Source organism: Hippocampus zosterae, chromosome 11, assembly GCF_025434085.1.
Source record: "Hippocampus zosterae strain Florida chromosome 11, ASM2543408v3, whole genome shotgun sequence".
NCBI classification, from domain to species: Eukaryota; Metazoa; Chordata; class Actinopteri; order Syngnathiformes; family Syngnathidae; genus Hippocampus; species Hippocampus zosterae.
Genome location: NC_067461.1, coordinates 6,602,961 through 6,620,243, shown reverse-complemented (window position 1 = coordinate 6,620,243; position 17,283 = coordinate 6,602,961). Strand labels below are relative to the sequence as shown.

General features: G+C 40.4%; 2 protein-coding genes across 5 annotated transcripts in view; both read left to right on the top strand.

The window, feature by feature from the left end:
• ehbp1 (EH domain binding protein 1) overlaps nucleotides 1–3,785 on the top strand; it is a 102,854-nt gene extending 99,069 nt beyond the window's left edge. For all 4 annotated transcript variants that reach the window (XM_052080151.1, XM_052080153.1, XM_052080150.1 and 1 more), the window contains 2 exons: nucleotides 1,894–2,008; nucleotides 3,045–3,785. In XM_052080151.1, the coding sequence (XP_051936111.1) occupies nucleotides 1,894–2,008; nucleotides 3,045–3,135 (206 nt within the window). In that variant the 3' untranslated portion in view covers nucleotides 3,136–3,785. The remainder of the gene's footprint in view (nucleotides 1–1,893; nucleotides 2,009–3,044) is intronic.
• Nucleotides 3,786–5,039: 1,254 nt separating this feature from the next.
• On the top strand, nucleotides 5,040–14,793 carry otx1 (orthodenticle homeobox 1). The gene is made up of 4 exons (XM_052080219.1): nucleotides 5,040–6,280; nucleotides 9,080–9,280; nucleotides 10,529–10,680; nucleotides 12,729–14,793. Exons 2-4 carry the CDS (start codon nucleotides 9,184–9,186, stop codon nucleotides 13,500–13,502), a joined length of 1,023 nt encoding a protein of 340 aa, XP_051936179.1. The 5' UTR covers nucleotides 5,040–6,280; nucleotides 9,080–9,183; the 3' UTR covers nucleotides 13,503–14,793.
• The last annotated feature ends 2,490 nt before the right edge of the window (nucleotides 14,794–17,283 follow it).

The following is a 17,283-nucleotide window of genomic DNA, read 5'->3' as shown; positions in this document are numbered from 1 at the left end:
ATTGCTGGGTCATAGACGCATTGACCAAATGAGAACTGAGTATCACAGAACTTTTTTTTTCAACACAACGTCCTCTTGATCTCTTCTTATTCTTTCTTTAAACATAAATTGTGCGGTTGTAGGGGGTTAATTTGTCACCGTTTGGCATACTGGCTGTGGATTGTGGAGGAGAGCGGACACATTTGCACAAAATGGCCGTGGGGTTTACATTTCTCCCTTCAGAGTAAATTATTTATTTATTTATTTTTGGGTGGGGGGGGTGGCAAGTAAGAGGACAAATATTGGAACTGTGTTCATTTCGCTCAGTGCTCCGCTTCAAAGTGATGACAAGGACCAATCAGGAGTCTGCTCAGACCTTTTTGGACCCCCCCCCCCCCCCACACACACACACAGGCAATAATCAACACAACCCGTTTATTTTTAATCAATCAATATGTCTTGAACTATAAATGGGAGGCGAGGTGCTGACGTTCAAGTTGTCTGCCAATGGGAATTTTTTTGTGAGCCAATCAAATGTTTTAATTAGCGACTCGAGTGATTAGAATGGCGTGGCGGGGCACGTGGTCTTTTCTGCGTGGCACCTGGGGCGGATGTGAGCCCCTGTGGACGCCCCACCCCCCGTCCTCCTCCTCCTCCTCCTGGGGCAAGCGGATGGGGATTTGGTTGGGGGTCCTACCTGAACCCCTGTGAGAGCCCGTGGGGGCCCCTTCCTGTTCAGACTCTGGAGACCGGAGTCAGGAGGGATGGGGGCGGGGGCGTGCCCCCACCTTTTTGTTTGGTTGCTTGTTTACAAAAAGTGGCACATGAGCAGCGTGTCGTTGGTGATGACTCATGTACATCAATTCGAGAAACTTCTTCCTTGCACTCCCAACACTTTTTGGCATTTGAAAAAGCCAAACCTTTTGAAAAAGAATACTGTGCTCTGATGTTCCATCCTTGAAATTATTGGCAATTAAATACAATTTGTGCCAAAAATAATTTGACAAAAATAAATGGCCCCTTACATAAATGCTTCCCGTTTTCCCATAAGGGGAAAAAAATAAAATGCAAAGAAAATACAAAGTTTCCAGATATGAGAAGAAAAAAAATGAGAATTTAAAAAAAAAAGAAAAAAAATTATATATATATATATATATATATATATATATATTACTTTAAAATATACCAAACTAGATAAATATATAAAACATATATTTTGAAAATACTACCCAAAACAAACACAAATATTACACACAGAAATTTCAACTCAAAACTATCCGACGAAAAATGACAGTCCCTCAAAGTAGCAGCAACTCATTTCACTTTATCCCAAAATAAATTGACATCAATAAAGATGGCTCAATTTTCCACATCATGACGAAAACGTAACGAAGAATGCGTAAAGAGAAGATGGAAAAGTTCACTAGTAGAACATTGGACTTAAAGGAGAGTGCCATATTAGAATCCATCCTTCCACAAAATACTGAAGCACTCAATAGAAAATATATATATATTTTTTTTCATTCGCAAAAAGACAATTTGTGCTCAAATAAATTAAAAAATAAACACCTCTCCTAAATAAATGCCTTTCTTTGCTGCGTTGGGGTGTGAGCGGTATTGAAAACATAAAAACAATATTGGATTGAAAAAAAGTCACAAATATTAAACCACATTTAAACTGTAGCCCTGCAAATGAGTAGTTGTCATGCCCTTTGACGTTTCAACATTTCACCCTCCTAGTTTCTCGCTGCTCAAACGTCCTCATGCAGTTAAACCCCAACTCATCCACTTTTCTTAACGTCCGAGCTTGTCGAGCTACCCCCAAATGTGACGTTTGAGGGAGAGGGGAAAAAAAAGCGCTGCCTCTTGTTGACAGTTTGTCATTGTGATTCGTGTTGCTTTTTGTGTCTTCAGACTGGCAGAAGACGGAAGCCCAGAAGCGTCGTGAACAGCTTCTGCTGGACGAGCTGGTCCTTCTGGTCAACAAACGGGATGCCCTGGTCCGGGACCTGGACGCCCAGGAGAAAGAGTAAGTCGCAGGCGCATGCTAGCCCAAATGCTAACATCATCATCAGCCAGCAGCAGCATCTCCTAAGCGATGGAGAAAAAAAAGTCCTTCCCAGGGGAGGCCATTGGAAGTACCTTGGCCCCTCGTTCCTGTCAAGACTCGAGAGATCAGTGTCTGTACTGGGGTGTTCTCACCTCACTGTTTACAAAAATGACGATTGATCAATACAGTAAACAAGTCCTTGAAATGATTTCTTGCTACTATAGGTAGCGCGGCGCACATTATTTCCCTAACGTCTTCAGGAAATTAGACCAAGGATAAATGCCTGCCTCAAATAAATGGGTCTCTTTTTCATGCCAGAAACAGAAATCGCAATTCGGAAAAACAAAACGAAGCCTAATCTGTCGTCGATGAACGAATAAACCTTTCTTCCGAGAGTGCAAAAGAGCCGCTGCGTTGATTGAAGGGGAGGCATTTAGTTTTGTCTTCTACCGCTCATTTTAGGGACAGTCGCCATTTGAGGAATGTGGTCGTTGATGGGTCTTAACGTTGCCGCACAGATTTGGAAGATGTCGCCGCTGTGCTAAATTTGCAATTTGTTGTAAGCCAAACAGCAAAAATCATGTTTCTGATTGAAGGAAGCTTTATCGTGAGACGAGTCGATTCGGGTTGATTCAGTGGAATTACGATTCGATTCCAGAGGGTATGATGCAATCGGTGTCTTGTCGTCCTTCCTATTGCAGGTTTCGCCAACGACGATTCGATAAGTTTCTCAATGTATTTTAAAGTGGAATGATTGGATTTGGTTCAACTTGATGCATTCACATCTTTGAAATCAAAATCAAAATTGATTTTCCAATTCAAATATTTTTTTTTGTTGACCTGTTTTGTTTTTTTTAACCCCTACGTCCTTTTGATTTTCCGTTTTTGACATTATTTTGATGCTTTTTATCTCATTTTGATCCTGTTAATTTTTTTGGGGGGGTGTTTTGGCATCAACCTGAAATTTTGCTGTTTTTTTGCCATTTTTTTACGTTGCTCTTTGTGTCCATCACAGAGCCGAGGAGGAGGATGAGCACCTGGAGAGGACGCTGGAGCAAAACAGAGGTAAGATGGCCAAGAAAGAGGAGAAGTGCATCCTTCAGTGACAACACAACAACGTCAAGAGCAACACGAACAAAAGGATTGTACGCGTGGCGTCATGTCACCTTGTTTGGTGGTTTTACCATTTTCATGCTTTAAAAGCGGTACTTTTACGGGGATTTTTATGGGTATTGTGATGTAAACGGGAACGGTCCAGGTACAAAAATGTCTGATGTTTTGGTTTGATTTCTGATTTTGGACAGTGAGCAGGTGGAGTTTTTCAAAATCAAAAAAAGAGGTCAAAAAGGTGTTTGTATCTTTTATTTCATTCACTTTGCATCTTTTTACTGTAAAAAAAAATCTTAAATTGTCCGTTACTACTTGTTTTTTTTTCTTTTGCTTGAATGCAGTTTACCAAAAAACATTTTTTTCTCACGAAACTTTTCTGTATATTTTCCTCATAAAAGCTTGCAAGAATATGCTTTTTTTCTCTCAAAGAGTCATGCAGTCAAAGTTAAAAGAAAGTCTTATTTATTGTCCTATAAGCTGCTTGTATGTAAAACTACTATCACTTTGTTTTCCTGTTTGAATTCCTATTTATTGAGGTTTGCTTCCACGTGCATCTTCTTCTACGAGCTCTCACATTTTCACTTTTATTTATTCCACTGGCTTCAAGACCAACCTTCAATAAAGTCCTTGTACATTTCATACTCCACTTACACTTGCTTCCAGACTTTTAAAATTGTTTTACTCAAGGTTTTTACATGTTTTGTAAGAAAAGGAGTGGGTTTCTTGAAAACGTTTTTTTTTGTAAAATGGTGGTTGAAACATCTATATTAGTAGAATTCTGACTAAAACTGAAATAATCGAACGTAGCTTTATTTTTTTTAAGATGTATTTTTTGTGTAATTGTTAAAAGTGGTCCACTGAACACAAGGATCAACTCGGTTTTTCCCCATGCTGTTTAATTCCCCAGCGAGTTAACTCGTCACTTTGATTCACTTTGATTGAGCATGCGGGTTATCGTCAATTGCACCATTCCAAATTTTACATGGAAAAAAAAAATCTAAAATCTTCGCGACTTCCACAGCTCCGGTGCTCCATAGCGGCACGCTGGTGAAAGCGTAGCTGGCCAGGAGGCGCTGCGTGGCGGCCTCGTCCTACTCTGATTCACCCCCTCCCTCCGTGTCTCTCGTAAGGAAGGCGAACAAATGAAGAGTGACAGCACACCTCTTCTTCCTCCTACTCCTCCTCTTCCTCTAACTTTCACATTATTAATCAGCCCCACTTGACTTTGTTTTATTACACTTGTCACATCAGGGATTAAAATTAATAGAATAGATGAATTAAAATAGGACAGTTGAGGGGGGGAGGGCCCTTTTTGATTGTCGACTCGGATGACGCTGTCAAAATATTTTTGTTCCGTCTCCTAATTTATTGCACAATGGCAAGATTGTATAATTTAAATGATATTTTTAATATTTTGTAAAGTTTTGTATGAATTAATTAATTTCCACGCACATTTATCATAGAATAAAGAATCCTTACCAGCCATTATTGAAATCTCCAAAATAAAAATCCTCTCGTACGAGTAAAAAGAATCCATATCAACACATCCATAGGCCCCATGTCCACGACCGCATCCACTGCACTGGTGCTGCTCCATCCTGCGGATGGATTTATGGAAGTATAGATGGATGAAGGAGGGATGGAGGGAGCAACTTTTCCCTCCTCCTTCTCCTGGCCGCCTTAATCCTGAGTTTTAGCGGCTCAGAAAGGAATTCAAGCACAATTTGGGATTAGACAAATAATCTTCGGGACCAAAAAAATAAAAAGAGATACCCGATTGCTTGATACTTGTAGTCGATGACTAGAAAAAAAGGAGCAATTTTAATTCCTTCTACTTTCTTTTTGCATCATTTCCACAAATAAAGGAGGCGTTCTCACGCTGTTTTTTTTAAAATCAGGTAATTTGGGTGGGGGTCTTCTACAGAATTCCTAACTAATTTCAAAAACAACTTCCCTCTTGCTTCTACTATAAAATATTTCTATTTATCATGAATTGTGTGTGCGCGTTTGATTTGCGGTGAAGGTGCTCCCTTATTCAACTTTACGTCCTCAAATGTAATTCTAAATGGGGATTAGGACTCATTAATATTCATGAGGTTGGTCGGAGTGTATTTACGTGCACGTCAGTGTGTTAGTGTGTGCTCGTCGTTGTGTGTGTTTTAGATGTAAAAACATAAACTCCAAATCATTCATTTAATTTAGTTTATTTAATTTTTAACGGGAAAGGCTCACTTCCAAAAGCCAGGCGTATGTTAGAGTTGAATAAAAATGAAAGAAAAAATCGTTTGACACCACATTGCACCTGCTTAATTATTTTATCGTTAAATTATTTCGTATTAACCCCCAAATCTATGCTTTCAATAAAACCGAGCATTTTTACTATTTTTAAATTACGTTTTTTACTTTTTATTAATGTGTGCGGGAACTTTCGTAAAATAAAACTCTTAAACACTGAACAAGCATTTGGAAGTTAAAACAACAAAAAATACTTAATCCTGGAGAAAAACAGAAGACCTCCCAATGAAGAGAAAGTGTCCGATTTTACCTCGTCTAAAGTTAAATAAAACTAAAGAATAACATTTTTAAACTCTTTTTTGAACAATAAAGAACTGAAATCTTTTCATGTTTTTTACATTTTTGTCAATCTTACAGTTTTATGTTTTTAAACGAAAACAAGCAGAGGAGGCCCTCAGAGGAAAGAAGGGAGAAAAACGAGAGGGAAAAAAGAGAGAGAGGGTGGAATGGGCGTGTGTCCCTGTGTTTTTCTGCTCTCTTATTGGTCGATACGCCCATCTCTCATGCAAAAGCGATGCTCCCATTGGCTGTCGGAGGCGGGCCGGCAGGTGTCAGTGTTCTCTTAGAGGCACTGGGCTGTTGGAAGGCCTCCATTAGCTTCACCAAAGCTCCGCAACCCACATACGCGACACTCCTCTGCCCGGGACGAAGCAGGACCCGCCAACGCCGGAACCCCACCGGAGCCTCTTCCATAGCTTTTGTCAGCCGACATGTCGAGTGCTTTTCAAGCCGAAGGAGAGCGACTGTAGGCGGCTTGCGTCCTTTCCTGCTCCCGTTGCTGCTTTTGGATACTTTGAATTCATTTCATTTGTTGGGAAGGAGAAAGAAAGACAGCAGATACACAAGGTGACTGCGAGTTTTATGACTTTTTACGAACTTTGGGACAAAAATACGTTTTTTAAAAATCTCTTGTAAATGTAAAAAAGTTCGATCAACATTATCGTCATTAAAGTTCGGTTAAGAGCTTTAAGCTCATGGGAAAAAAGGAGAGCAAGAAACAAATGTCATTTACACAACAAAAGTAGCACAGTACATTACAAAATGGCTTTAAACTCATCTTTAAAAATAGAAAACATTGTTATTGTTGGGTCTCAGTGATCAGAAATGAAACGATTATCTAGCAATAGGCACAAACAATTGGCTTTTTTGTCTCTATTTTCATTGTATAACGTCACTTTCATAAATTCCTTTTCTGCACATTTCCCCAAATGCGGTTTAGTTAATTCGCGTTTTTCTTACTTCTTTATTATTGGTTCTCTGCTCATCTTAATTTTATTGATAAGCTTGTGCCAGGAAAAAACGGTACCTAAGTTAATTTTCAAGTCATGTCATCCAAATGTGGCCGTGGTTCTGTATTTTGTTATTGCACACAAAATCGGCCCTAACCCATTTTTTTAAAAATACGTGTATTATTTAGTCGCCGTTTATCATAAAAAGCAAAAACTCAAAATACAGACCATTTTATGGCTTTTTGTTGAATTTCTTTTAAATCATAAATTAACATTTCCCCAACATTATTGTCAATGTAGTCAATGACGTGTCCCTGGCCTCCAGTTAAAAAACTAAACAAAACGACTGTAAAAGCCATTACAAAAACAGTCTTATAAAAACTGTGCATACATTATTTTAATGGAATCCCCCCGACATTTACGTGTAGGTACAATGGATCATTTTGGAAAGATGAAAGTTTTAGGGTCACAACTTTTTTTGTGGTCAATTATAGTGTGGAAGCTGAGTTGCTGCAAACGATAATGAGCGGTAGTTAATTGTTTTTGGAATTGTTTTCAATTGTTTGCTGGCTGATAAGAATGCTAAATTGGAATGGGGGACCGGCGGGGGGTGCCGTGGGGCGGGGGAGCCTCATTTGCACGCAGATGTTTTCTTGTCTGCTTTTGAGCGCAATACACGTCCGCCCTCGTCGAGAGAATTCAACGCAATTTTGATGGCAAACGATCCCAAGCAATCAAAGTTACATTTTCTCATTGGCTGATCCCCATCCAAAAAAAGCCAAATAGTTGGACTCTTTTTCTCCCCGAATCTCCTGAATTTCTTCCTCAAGCATTGAGCAAATAATGGATCACTATTTAATGATTTTTAAAATGATCTCAAATATCATTCACTGATTTAATCAAATATTTATTTAGCGTCCTCCCCCCGGGACTTGATTTTTCTAAAAAATAAACACTCGTGAGCTAGCACTGAATAGGTTCCCGTGACTGCCTTGATCGAATTAGAATCGATATAATTTCAAACACTGCTAAGAAAATAATGAGCTGTCGTTTCTCTTCACAGCGTATGCAATGTTTTGCTCATGCAAACTTTAAAAGAAAAACTGCGAGAGTTTTATTCATGTTCATTTATTTCATTAAAGTTACCCCCCTAATTTTCAACTAAATATTAACCTCTAATTAAAAAGAATGCATGACATGATTTTGCCCTTACTTTTGGATGTAAAAAAATATTTAAAACTTGTGAAATGCAGTTAAACACTTTATAATAACGATTATTGACAGGACCCCCCCCCCCCCCCCCAGTTTTAAGAGGAGCTCTTGCACTTTTTGTTTTACGAGTTTTGCCAGACAGACAAAAAAAGTTGCATTGTTATTAGTTTGTTTTTTAGTAATTAAAAGTGTTTGCACTAAATTATAAATTTTACACACAATCTCACCAATAAAAGAGCTCCATGGTACATTTAAATGTGATGTGCAAGATCGTTGTTAAACTCATGGCTCGGGGGCTGGAGCCAGCCCACCACCACATTTTATGCTGCCCATAAAAGCAAATTAAATGGCTCCTTCAGGTTTCTTGCTAAATGGATTTGTTCTTTTTTTGGGGACCTTCCCAAATTTCAAAATAAAAGACCCCAAAAAAGAGATCATAGCCTCCTTTGTCTCTAAACGTTTCTCAAACGATTCAAGGCACTATTCAGATAATTTGGGACATCGTGGTCATGATCCCCATTCCCCAAATAAGTGGTTTTCAAACTCAAATCCCCAAATCAACACACAGACACACATATATTTTCCGTCCTTCCAGATTTCTCATCAGATTCAAACCACCTAAGTTCGAACTATTTGTATAATAATAATACATTGACATAAACGTCAACAGAGTTTAGGGGGCATTTTTGGAACAATCCTATACTGCCATAATCACATTTTCAAAATAAAATTTCCAAAGAAGAGCTTATTTTTCACATTCAACTCCTACTTATTTTTTATTTTGATTTGTTCAAACCACCCAAACCTCTAAAGATTAAACTCCTTTTAAGGGATATCTTGTGAATTCTTACAAATCAGTTCCAAAATTTTCTAAGGAAAAATCATTTACCTCCTACTTGCAGGTTTATTGACTGATTCAAACCATTCCTACGTTTAAATATTGAACTTATTCTGGACATTTTGGGAACTATTTCCACTCTGATGTTCCAGAATCAGGTTCCCAGGTGAATATAGTTTTGACTTTATCGCCGTCATTTTTCTTCATGTTTTGAGATTCCAACTTTATAAGAGTTAACTCCCGTCAGGACAACTTCCGACTCCAAAATGTGCCAATAGTCCGCCTGTAAAAATGTGACGATGCAGCCCGAATGAAAGGAAAGTTTGTGACCGGTTTTTTTTTTCTTTTCCGTGGCGGCGCCGGTAGCGAGTCGCCTCGGGCCCTCGCGTCCCGCCAAGCTGCAGCATCCCCGGGGCCGAGCGGCGAGCCAGTGGGCCGAGCTGGGCGGCGCCACAGTGAGCGCCTGTAGCATGATGTCCTACCTCAAGCAGCCTCCCTACGCCGTCAACGGCCTGGGGCTGAGCGGAGCCGCCATGGACCTGCTGCACCCCTCCGTGGGCTACCCGGGTACGCACACACTCACGCTTCTCGGTTTCCTGTTCCCCCGTGACGTCACGCGCCGACTATTAAATATTAATTGGCGTTGGACTCGTGCGCGAACATGTACAGTTCTCTGCTTATTGACTAACGCGTCTTTGTTACATACATGTACTGTCATGTAACTCGGGAGTCAAAGTGAAGCCTTGATCGCTTTAAAAAAAAGATTCCTCAATTGTAAGTGCTGATTTGTTGACAAAACGATTTCGAGGCTTTCCGTTCATTCTGATTTGTAATAAATTCGACGTAATGGCAATCAAATTTCATATCAATCATTTTATAATGCAGAAATGAAATTGGTTTACCGAAGGCCCGGCACCAGGGAGCAATAAATTGTGAAATGGCGCAGTTGGCACAAGAATAGTGAATAGGTTGGGAAAAAAAGCTTCAAGATATCGTGATTAAGGTAGTGTGCGAGAGTTAATATTTTCTTTAAAATACTCCTGAACGAAAAACGGTACAAAATTACATGCTCTCACCATTAGAGACACGACTTTAAAACTTGACAATTACGAGTCCTAACACACGTCATTTCATACGGTCTTCAATTGTCACCGTCCTAGAGTATTGATAATCAAGCCTAAAACACAATTTCTTGGCTTTTCTATTCATCTTTAGTGTCATAAAATCGTAAACATTCGTTATTTGTACACACGATTAAGGTTAATCCGTGTTTTTGCCTTTCAAAAAGTATTTAAAATATATTTTTTCAAAGTACAAAAGTTGTACGAATTCACTTTTGTTCTTTGTTTCTCGGTGTACTGTATTATAAAGCAAACGCACACATTCGCTTGGCTTTTGCATTGATTTTTATTGTAACAATACATTTAATACTTTCAACGTTAGATAGATTATAAAGTTGTGTCACTGAGCTTTATCTTAAAACATACGGAACAATTGTTGCTGTAAAAATCGATGTCCCCCACGTCAAAACTAAAATAAATAAATAAATAAATAAATCGCACAATCGCATGAATAGTAAGAAGAAAAATGCCAACAGCTCTGGTTGATGTACAGTAAGTGCTTGACTAAAATATCAAAATGAAATTTTACGCTGTTGAATATTAGTTGCAGTTTTCAAATTAAGTCCACTTGAAGAAAGTTCTTCTCCGCACACGTCTGTTAAAAAGTCAGAATTAAAAAAAAAAGAACAAACAAACGTGAGTTTTAACACTTCGTTTCGTGGGGATCTTTACCTGTGCTATGTTGTATTGTTAGCGACGCCCAGGAAGCAGCGTCGCGAACGGACGACGTTTACCCGATCCCAACTCGACGTCCTGGAGGCTCTGTTTGCCAAGACCCGCTACCCTGACATCTTCATGCGGGAGGAGGTGGCTCTCAAAATCAACCTGCCAGAGTCCCGCGTCCAGGTCGGCGCTTCCACCACACACGCACTCGCTTTATTAAACACACGATGACACTTTTTTTTTAAGCCGGATAAATAATGACCAGATGCTATCAAGATGCTCGGAGCTAATGGGCTAATTCATTAGCCCAACAGGCGGGCTCTCTAAGTTGATTTACGAGCTCATTAATAACATTCAGTTGTCACTTCAAATCACTTTGGAGCAAATCGCATGTGTCGTCAATTACTTTAGTTTAAGTGTTCACACTTGACTTTTATCGGCCCAATTAGCGACGTTTTGAACTCGTGAGTAGAACCTAACTTGTGCGTCGCCATTTTAAGTCTGGAAAAAGGTATCGTTAATTTAATAGAAAATGGCGTCACGTTTTTTTTTCATCTAATTATACTCGGTAAGCTAATATTGAGAATTAACAGTCATTTATGACTCGCATAAATATAAACCATTAATGATTTTCCAGAGACAACCTGCAGTCAAGTGTAAGGATTTATTTGATACATTGAACATATCAGTATTGTACCAGCACCGATGTGGCTGTGTAACTTCATAAAATTCATATAAATTAAGTTGGCTGCCATTAGTATTATTTGTTTAGGTTTATATGCATAACATAGGAAGTAATGTGCTGTAGAAGATTTCTGATGGTAATTTTGTTGTTGAGGCTGAATCAAAGAACAGACTTAAGGTTGTGGTTTAACCTCCTATATCCTGTTGGAGAAAAAAAAAACACAATTAGATTTTTTTAAATGTACATTTGATTAAAAAAAGAATAGCCAATGAAAGTGTGCAAAATCAACAATAAGAAAAAGGTAATTTAATAAACGTTTTGTGATGTGGTTTAGGACAAAATGAAGCCGTGAGGTGCACGAAGAGCACCCAAATACAAGAAACCCCCTAAAAATATCAAATAAAAATGTATATTGTCCAATAAATTATTTATTTATTATTATTATGAAAGCTCACTTGGTGAGTAAGATGTTGCATAACAGTGCTGTTTTTTTTTCTCACTTCTCTCCAGAGAGTATTCTCGTTGGTTGGCAGGGTTTAACACACAAATTGAAGCCGAGGTGTTTCGTTGGCTGGAGGGCCTGTAATACCTGTTGAAAAAACACACATTTGATGATGGGGGAAAAAAAGTACACAGCTGACAAAAAAAAAAACAACAGTGAAAAATGAGTGTTCAAGTAATGAATATACCCTAAATTCTTTCTAGAAGAATAAGTGTTTAAACCATATAGCCTGCAGGCTTTTCTCCACAATTTGATTGTTGAACTTTACATTGGAAGAAAAAAGTAAATTGCCATAAAAAAAAATCATAAGACACAGCCAAATTGATAGAAGCAAAGTTTAATGTTGTTGAGGTTTCTGACTTAGTTCTAAATGCCAGATGAATAAGGAAGTGCTTATTTTAGATGCATCACTTCGACTAGAGGGAGAAAGACAATGTATTGCAAATAATTTAGTGGGGCTATGGTTGTCCGAGGTTCTCAGTTGAGAACCAATGTGAACACTGCTCAACAAAGTTTCTTTTCTATTAAATTAGATACAGAAGTAAACTTTCCTAGATCATTCTTTTGCACTCCAAACATTCCCTTGCTTTTTTTCTGTAACAAATCAGGTTTTTATTATGACATAATTTGCAACAGTGTACTATATTTTCTTAATATTTAGTAATAGCTGTTTTTAGCAATGTGGATATTTTTTTTGAAACATCACAGCTATAAATGACAAATAAATAAATAAATAAAACACATGGCAAAATCTGTATTGCGGAAGCTTTTACACTGTAGGTCAACCTTAAAATAAAAAAAGGTAAATCTCTCAAAAACCTGATCTTCCAGAAAAAAAGTTGACATTTTTGAAATCTACACCCAAATTATAGCTACGGACATAGGAACGATTGAAATTAGCTGTTGACCAGTGTTATTTGTGGACCCCCGTTAGTTCCGGGACCCCAGGTTGAGAACCACTGGTTCCAGAATGTTTCGAGTGAAGGAATCGCTCCTCAATTTCCCCACGCAGGAAGTGCGTTAAGGTGTTGTGTGTGTTTCCAGGTGTGGTTCAAGAACCGTCGGGCCAAGTGTCGTCAGCAGCAGCAGAGCGGCGGGGGTGCCAAGGCGCGGCCCCCCAAGAAGAAATCGTCCCCGGCCCGAGAGAGCACGGGTTCGGAGAGCAGCGGTCAGTTCACGCCGCCCGCCGTCTCCAGCACGGGTTCGTCCTCGTCCTCGTCGGCGGCGTCCAATCACGCGGCGGCGGCGCTCAGCAACAGCGCAGCTCCGTCCATAAGCACCGTGTCGTCCATATGGAGCCCCGCCATCTCCCCGGGTAATGCCCCCGCCCCGGCCGCTGCCCCCTCGGCCGCCCCGCTCCCCGAACCCGGCCCGCCTTCCAACGCCTCCTGCATGCAGCGCTCCATGTCGGGATCGGCCACCGCCGCCACCTCGTACCCGATCTCCTACAACCAGACGGCGGGCTACGGCCAGGGCTACCCGGCTCCTTCCGGCTCCTACTTTGGGGGCGTGGACTGCGGCTCCTACCTGGCACCCATGCACTCCCACCACCACCAGCTCAGCCCCATGGCCGCCTCATCCATGTCGGCCCACCCGCACCACCACATCGGCCAGTCCTCAGGACACCCCCACCACCACCACCCGCACCATCACCATCACCCGCATCAGGCCTACGGAGGCTCCGGACTGGCCTTCAACTCGTCCGACTGCCTGGATTACAAAGAGCAGACGGCTGCCTCATCCTGGAAACTCAACTTCAACGCTTCAGACTGCTTGGACTATAAAGACCAGACCTCCTGGAGGTTCCAAGTCTTGTGATAGCCGAGTTTTATCCCCCCCCCCCAAAAAAAGCAGCCGGAGCGCTTGGAGCCTGAGCGCTCGGGAGCTGGACCACTATTGACTCTGAAAATTCTTGGTCCGGAGAGTGTTTTGCTACGTTTGTAAGAAGGTGCGTTCGGGAGCCGGAGTGGTGGGGAACCCAAATCCCCGGGAGCCAAAGCATCCAGAAGCCAGAGCGCAGAACTCGATGAGCCGGAATGCTTCTGCTTCACGGTGCTCCGAGCTCCTGAATGTTCTTGAGCTGGAGCGCTCAGGAGCTGTCATACTAACGGGTTCAAGAATTCTGCATCTGGGGCATTTTCCCCTTCAGACGTGGAACTCTGGGAGCTGGACTTGCTCCTCCTCCCAAGCGCTCTGGCTACTGAATGTTCTTGAGCAGTCACGCTCTGGGTTCAAGAATTCCGAGTTTGGAGCATGTTCTCCTCCAGACATGGAATTCTTAAAGCTGTAGTCTTTTGAGCTCACGAATGCGCCGACTCCTGAACGTTCGTGAGCTGGGATTCAAAGAGTCGGAACGACTGGGAGAATTCTTCCAGCAGGAATGCTCCTCCTCCAGCGCACTCTGGCTCCTGAATGTTCATGAATCAGAGCATTTGGGAGTTGTTAAAGCTTGGAGCCACTCGAGAGTTGGGACGTGAAGAAGAAAAAAAGACGAGAAGGCAGTTTTTTTTTCCTTTTGTGGAGATGACCAGAGCAACTGTGTGGAATATCAATCAAAAAGCTCTGTTAGCCCCCCTTTTTTTGTTTTTAATTTTTTAGAGGTTTTTAGTCAGCGTCTGAGCTGAAAGCATGTACATATGTATTGGGTCAGTTCCAGTGACCGCCTTTAGATGGTGTTTTTTTTTTTTTTTTTTGCAACTCTTGACTACACACGTCCAGATAACTACAGAGGGGGAAAATGTAAATGTTTCCAAAGAGATCAAAATTGGCCCCTGAAAAAGTTTGTTTTACATATGATGCCTTTTGTTTTACTCTGAACAAAAAAAAATGTTTTTGCAGGAATCTAAAGAAGCAGGAAGAATTTTCAAGAAGATCAAATGATTGCCCTTCACTTTCTCCTCATCTTTCTTTGGCTTCGGTGATGTTTGAACAACGGCAACGGTTTTGCTTTGACTTCATATCACTTTGGAAAGCAAACTGCAACCACTCTTCACTTGCTCAAAATGACTTGAGATGATGTTGAATGTATTTCCACCCCCTGACCCCAAAAAAAGGCGAGAGCACCCTCACTTCCATGTTCATCCAATAAAGATCCCTTCAGTCGTGTTAATTTCTTCTCAATTTGAATCCATGCATGAATAGAGTCAAGTTATATTCAAATTAAAATCATCTCCCTGCCCGCTTTTAGCGGGGGAAATGGAAAAAGAACCGACCATGTTTAGCAAGGCGTTTTTTGACAAAAAAAACGACCATGTATATATAGAATGGTGTTTTGAGCCGAAAAATGGTCGGGGTTTTTTTTTCCGAGTAAAAACGGCTTACTATACATGGTCGTTTTTTTTCGGGGGGAAAACACCTTACTATACATGTATTTTTTTCTGGCTAAAAACGCCTTACTATACATGGTCGTTTTTTTTCGGGCTAAAAACGCCTTACTATACATGGTCGTTTTTTCAGGCGAAAAACGCCTTACTATACATGGTCGTTTTTTTCGGTGGAAAAACGCCTTACTATACATGATCGTTTTTTTCGGGCTAAAAACGCCTTACTAATGTCGTTTTTTCAGGCAAAAAACGCCTTACTATATATGGTCGTTTTTTTTCGGGCAAAAAAACGCCTTACTATACATGGTCGTTTTTTTCGGGGGAAAAACACCTTACTATACATGGTTTTTTCAGGCGAAAAACGCCTTACTATACATGGTCGTTTTTTTCGGGCAAAAAGCCTTACTATTCATGGTCGTTTTTTTCGGGGGAAAACCACCTTACTATGCATGATCGTTTTTTTCGCGATAAAAACGTCTGACTATACTGTCGTTTTTTCAGGCGAAAAACGCCTTACGATACATGCTCGTTTTTTTTGGGGCTAAATATGCCTTACTATACTGTCGTTTGTTCGGGCTAAAAACGCCTTACTTTACATGATCGTTTTTTTCGGGCTAAAAACGCCTTACTATACATGGTGTGTTTTTTCGGGCAAAAAACGCCTTACTATACTTGATCGTTTTGTTCGGGGGAAAAACACCTTACTATACATGATCGTTTTTTCCGGGCTAAAAACGCCTTACTATATGATGTGGTTTTTTTCAGGCGAAAAACGCCTTACTATATATGGTCGTTTTTTTTCGGGCTAAAAACGCCTTACTATACTATGTCGTTTTTTTCAGGCGAAAAACGCCTTACTATACATGGTCGTTTTTTTCGGTGGAAAAACACCTTACTATACATGATCGTTTTTTTCGGGCTAAAAACGCCTTACTATATTATGTTGTTTTTTCAGGCGAAAAACGCCTTACTGTACATGGTCGTTTTTTTCGGGCTAAAAACGCCTTACTATACATGGTGGGTTTTTCGGGGGAAAAACACCTTACTATACATGGTCGTTTTTTTCAGGCGAAAAACGCCTTACTATACATGGTCGTTTTATTCGGGCAAAAACCGCCTTACTATTCATGGTCGTTTTTTTCGGGGGAAAACCACCTTACTATACATGATCGTTTTTTTCGCGATAAAACCGTCTGACTATACTGTCGTTTTTTCAGGCGAAAAACGCCTTACTATACTATGTCGTTTTTTCGGGCTAAAAACGCCTGACTATACATGCTCATTTTTTTGGGGCTAAATATGCCTTACTATACTGTCGTTTTTTCGGGCTAAAAACGCCTTACTATACATGGTCGTTTTTTTCGGCCAAAAAACGCCTTACTATACTATGTCGTTTTTGGGGGGGAAAAACGCCTTACTATACTATGTCGTTTTTTCGGGCTAAAAACGCCTTACTATACATGGTCGTTTATTTTTTCGGAGTAAAAACGCCTTACTATATGTCGTTTTTTTTTCAGGCGAAAAACGCCTGACTATACATGCTCGTTTTTTTCGGGCTAAAAACGCCTATGTCATTTTTTGGGGCTTAAAAACGCCTTACTATGTACATGGTCACTTTTGTCGGGCTAAAAAAGCCTTACTATACATGGTCGTTCAACAGAATATATCTGATGCGTGAAATGACATAATGAAGAACATAATGACATGGAGCTCCCACAGACGATGAGGCAGCCCTGAAGGCGGACGGGCCATCATTAGCGCCGATAAATCCCACCATGCGACAAAAGTGCTGCAGGCTGCCTTCATTAGGAAACGTTAACAAGGCCACGAATGTGTTAATAGCACTGATGGACCGTGTTAAACATGTTAGCTGGTGGTCATACGCATCATTACCATTGCGATTTATTCATTCGAACACAGGTGCTTTCACCATCACAGCGGTCTGTGTGCTGCTTTCAATCGTACCGTGCAATTGTAAATTCATTTATGAAGATTCTGCTCACTTTCGCCAGCAGGGGGCAGTTCAATACATAGTTCAATACTACATGTAGATTTGAAGATGAAAAATCAACACAATCGCAGAGGATAAAGAATATCTGCCGATGAGTACTTTTGTATGGGCTGGTTGCGTGTGTTGCAAGTTGTTTACTGTTTTATCATTATCGAAATGCCTACGGCTAGTTTCAGTAGCCCGTCTATGTCATTTTGGATTTTGGGTTAGCATTAACCTAACAGATATTGGAGAGAAAAAAAAAAGTTGTTTTGGTTTACTATCC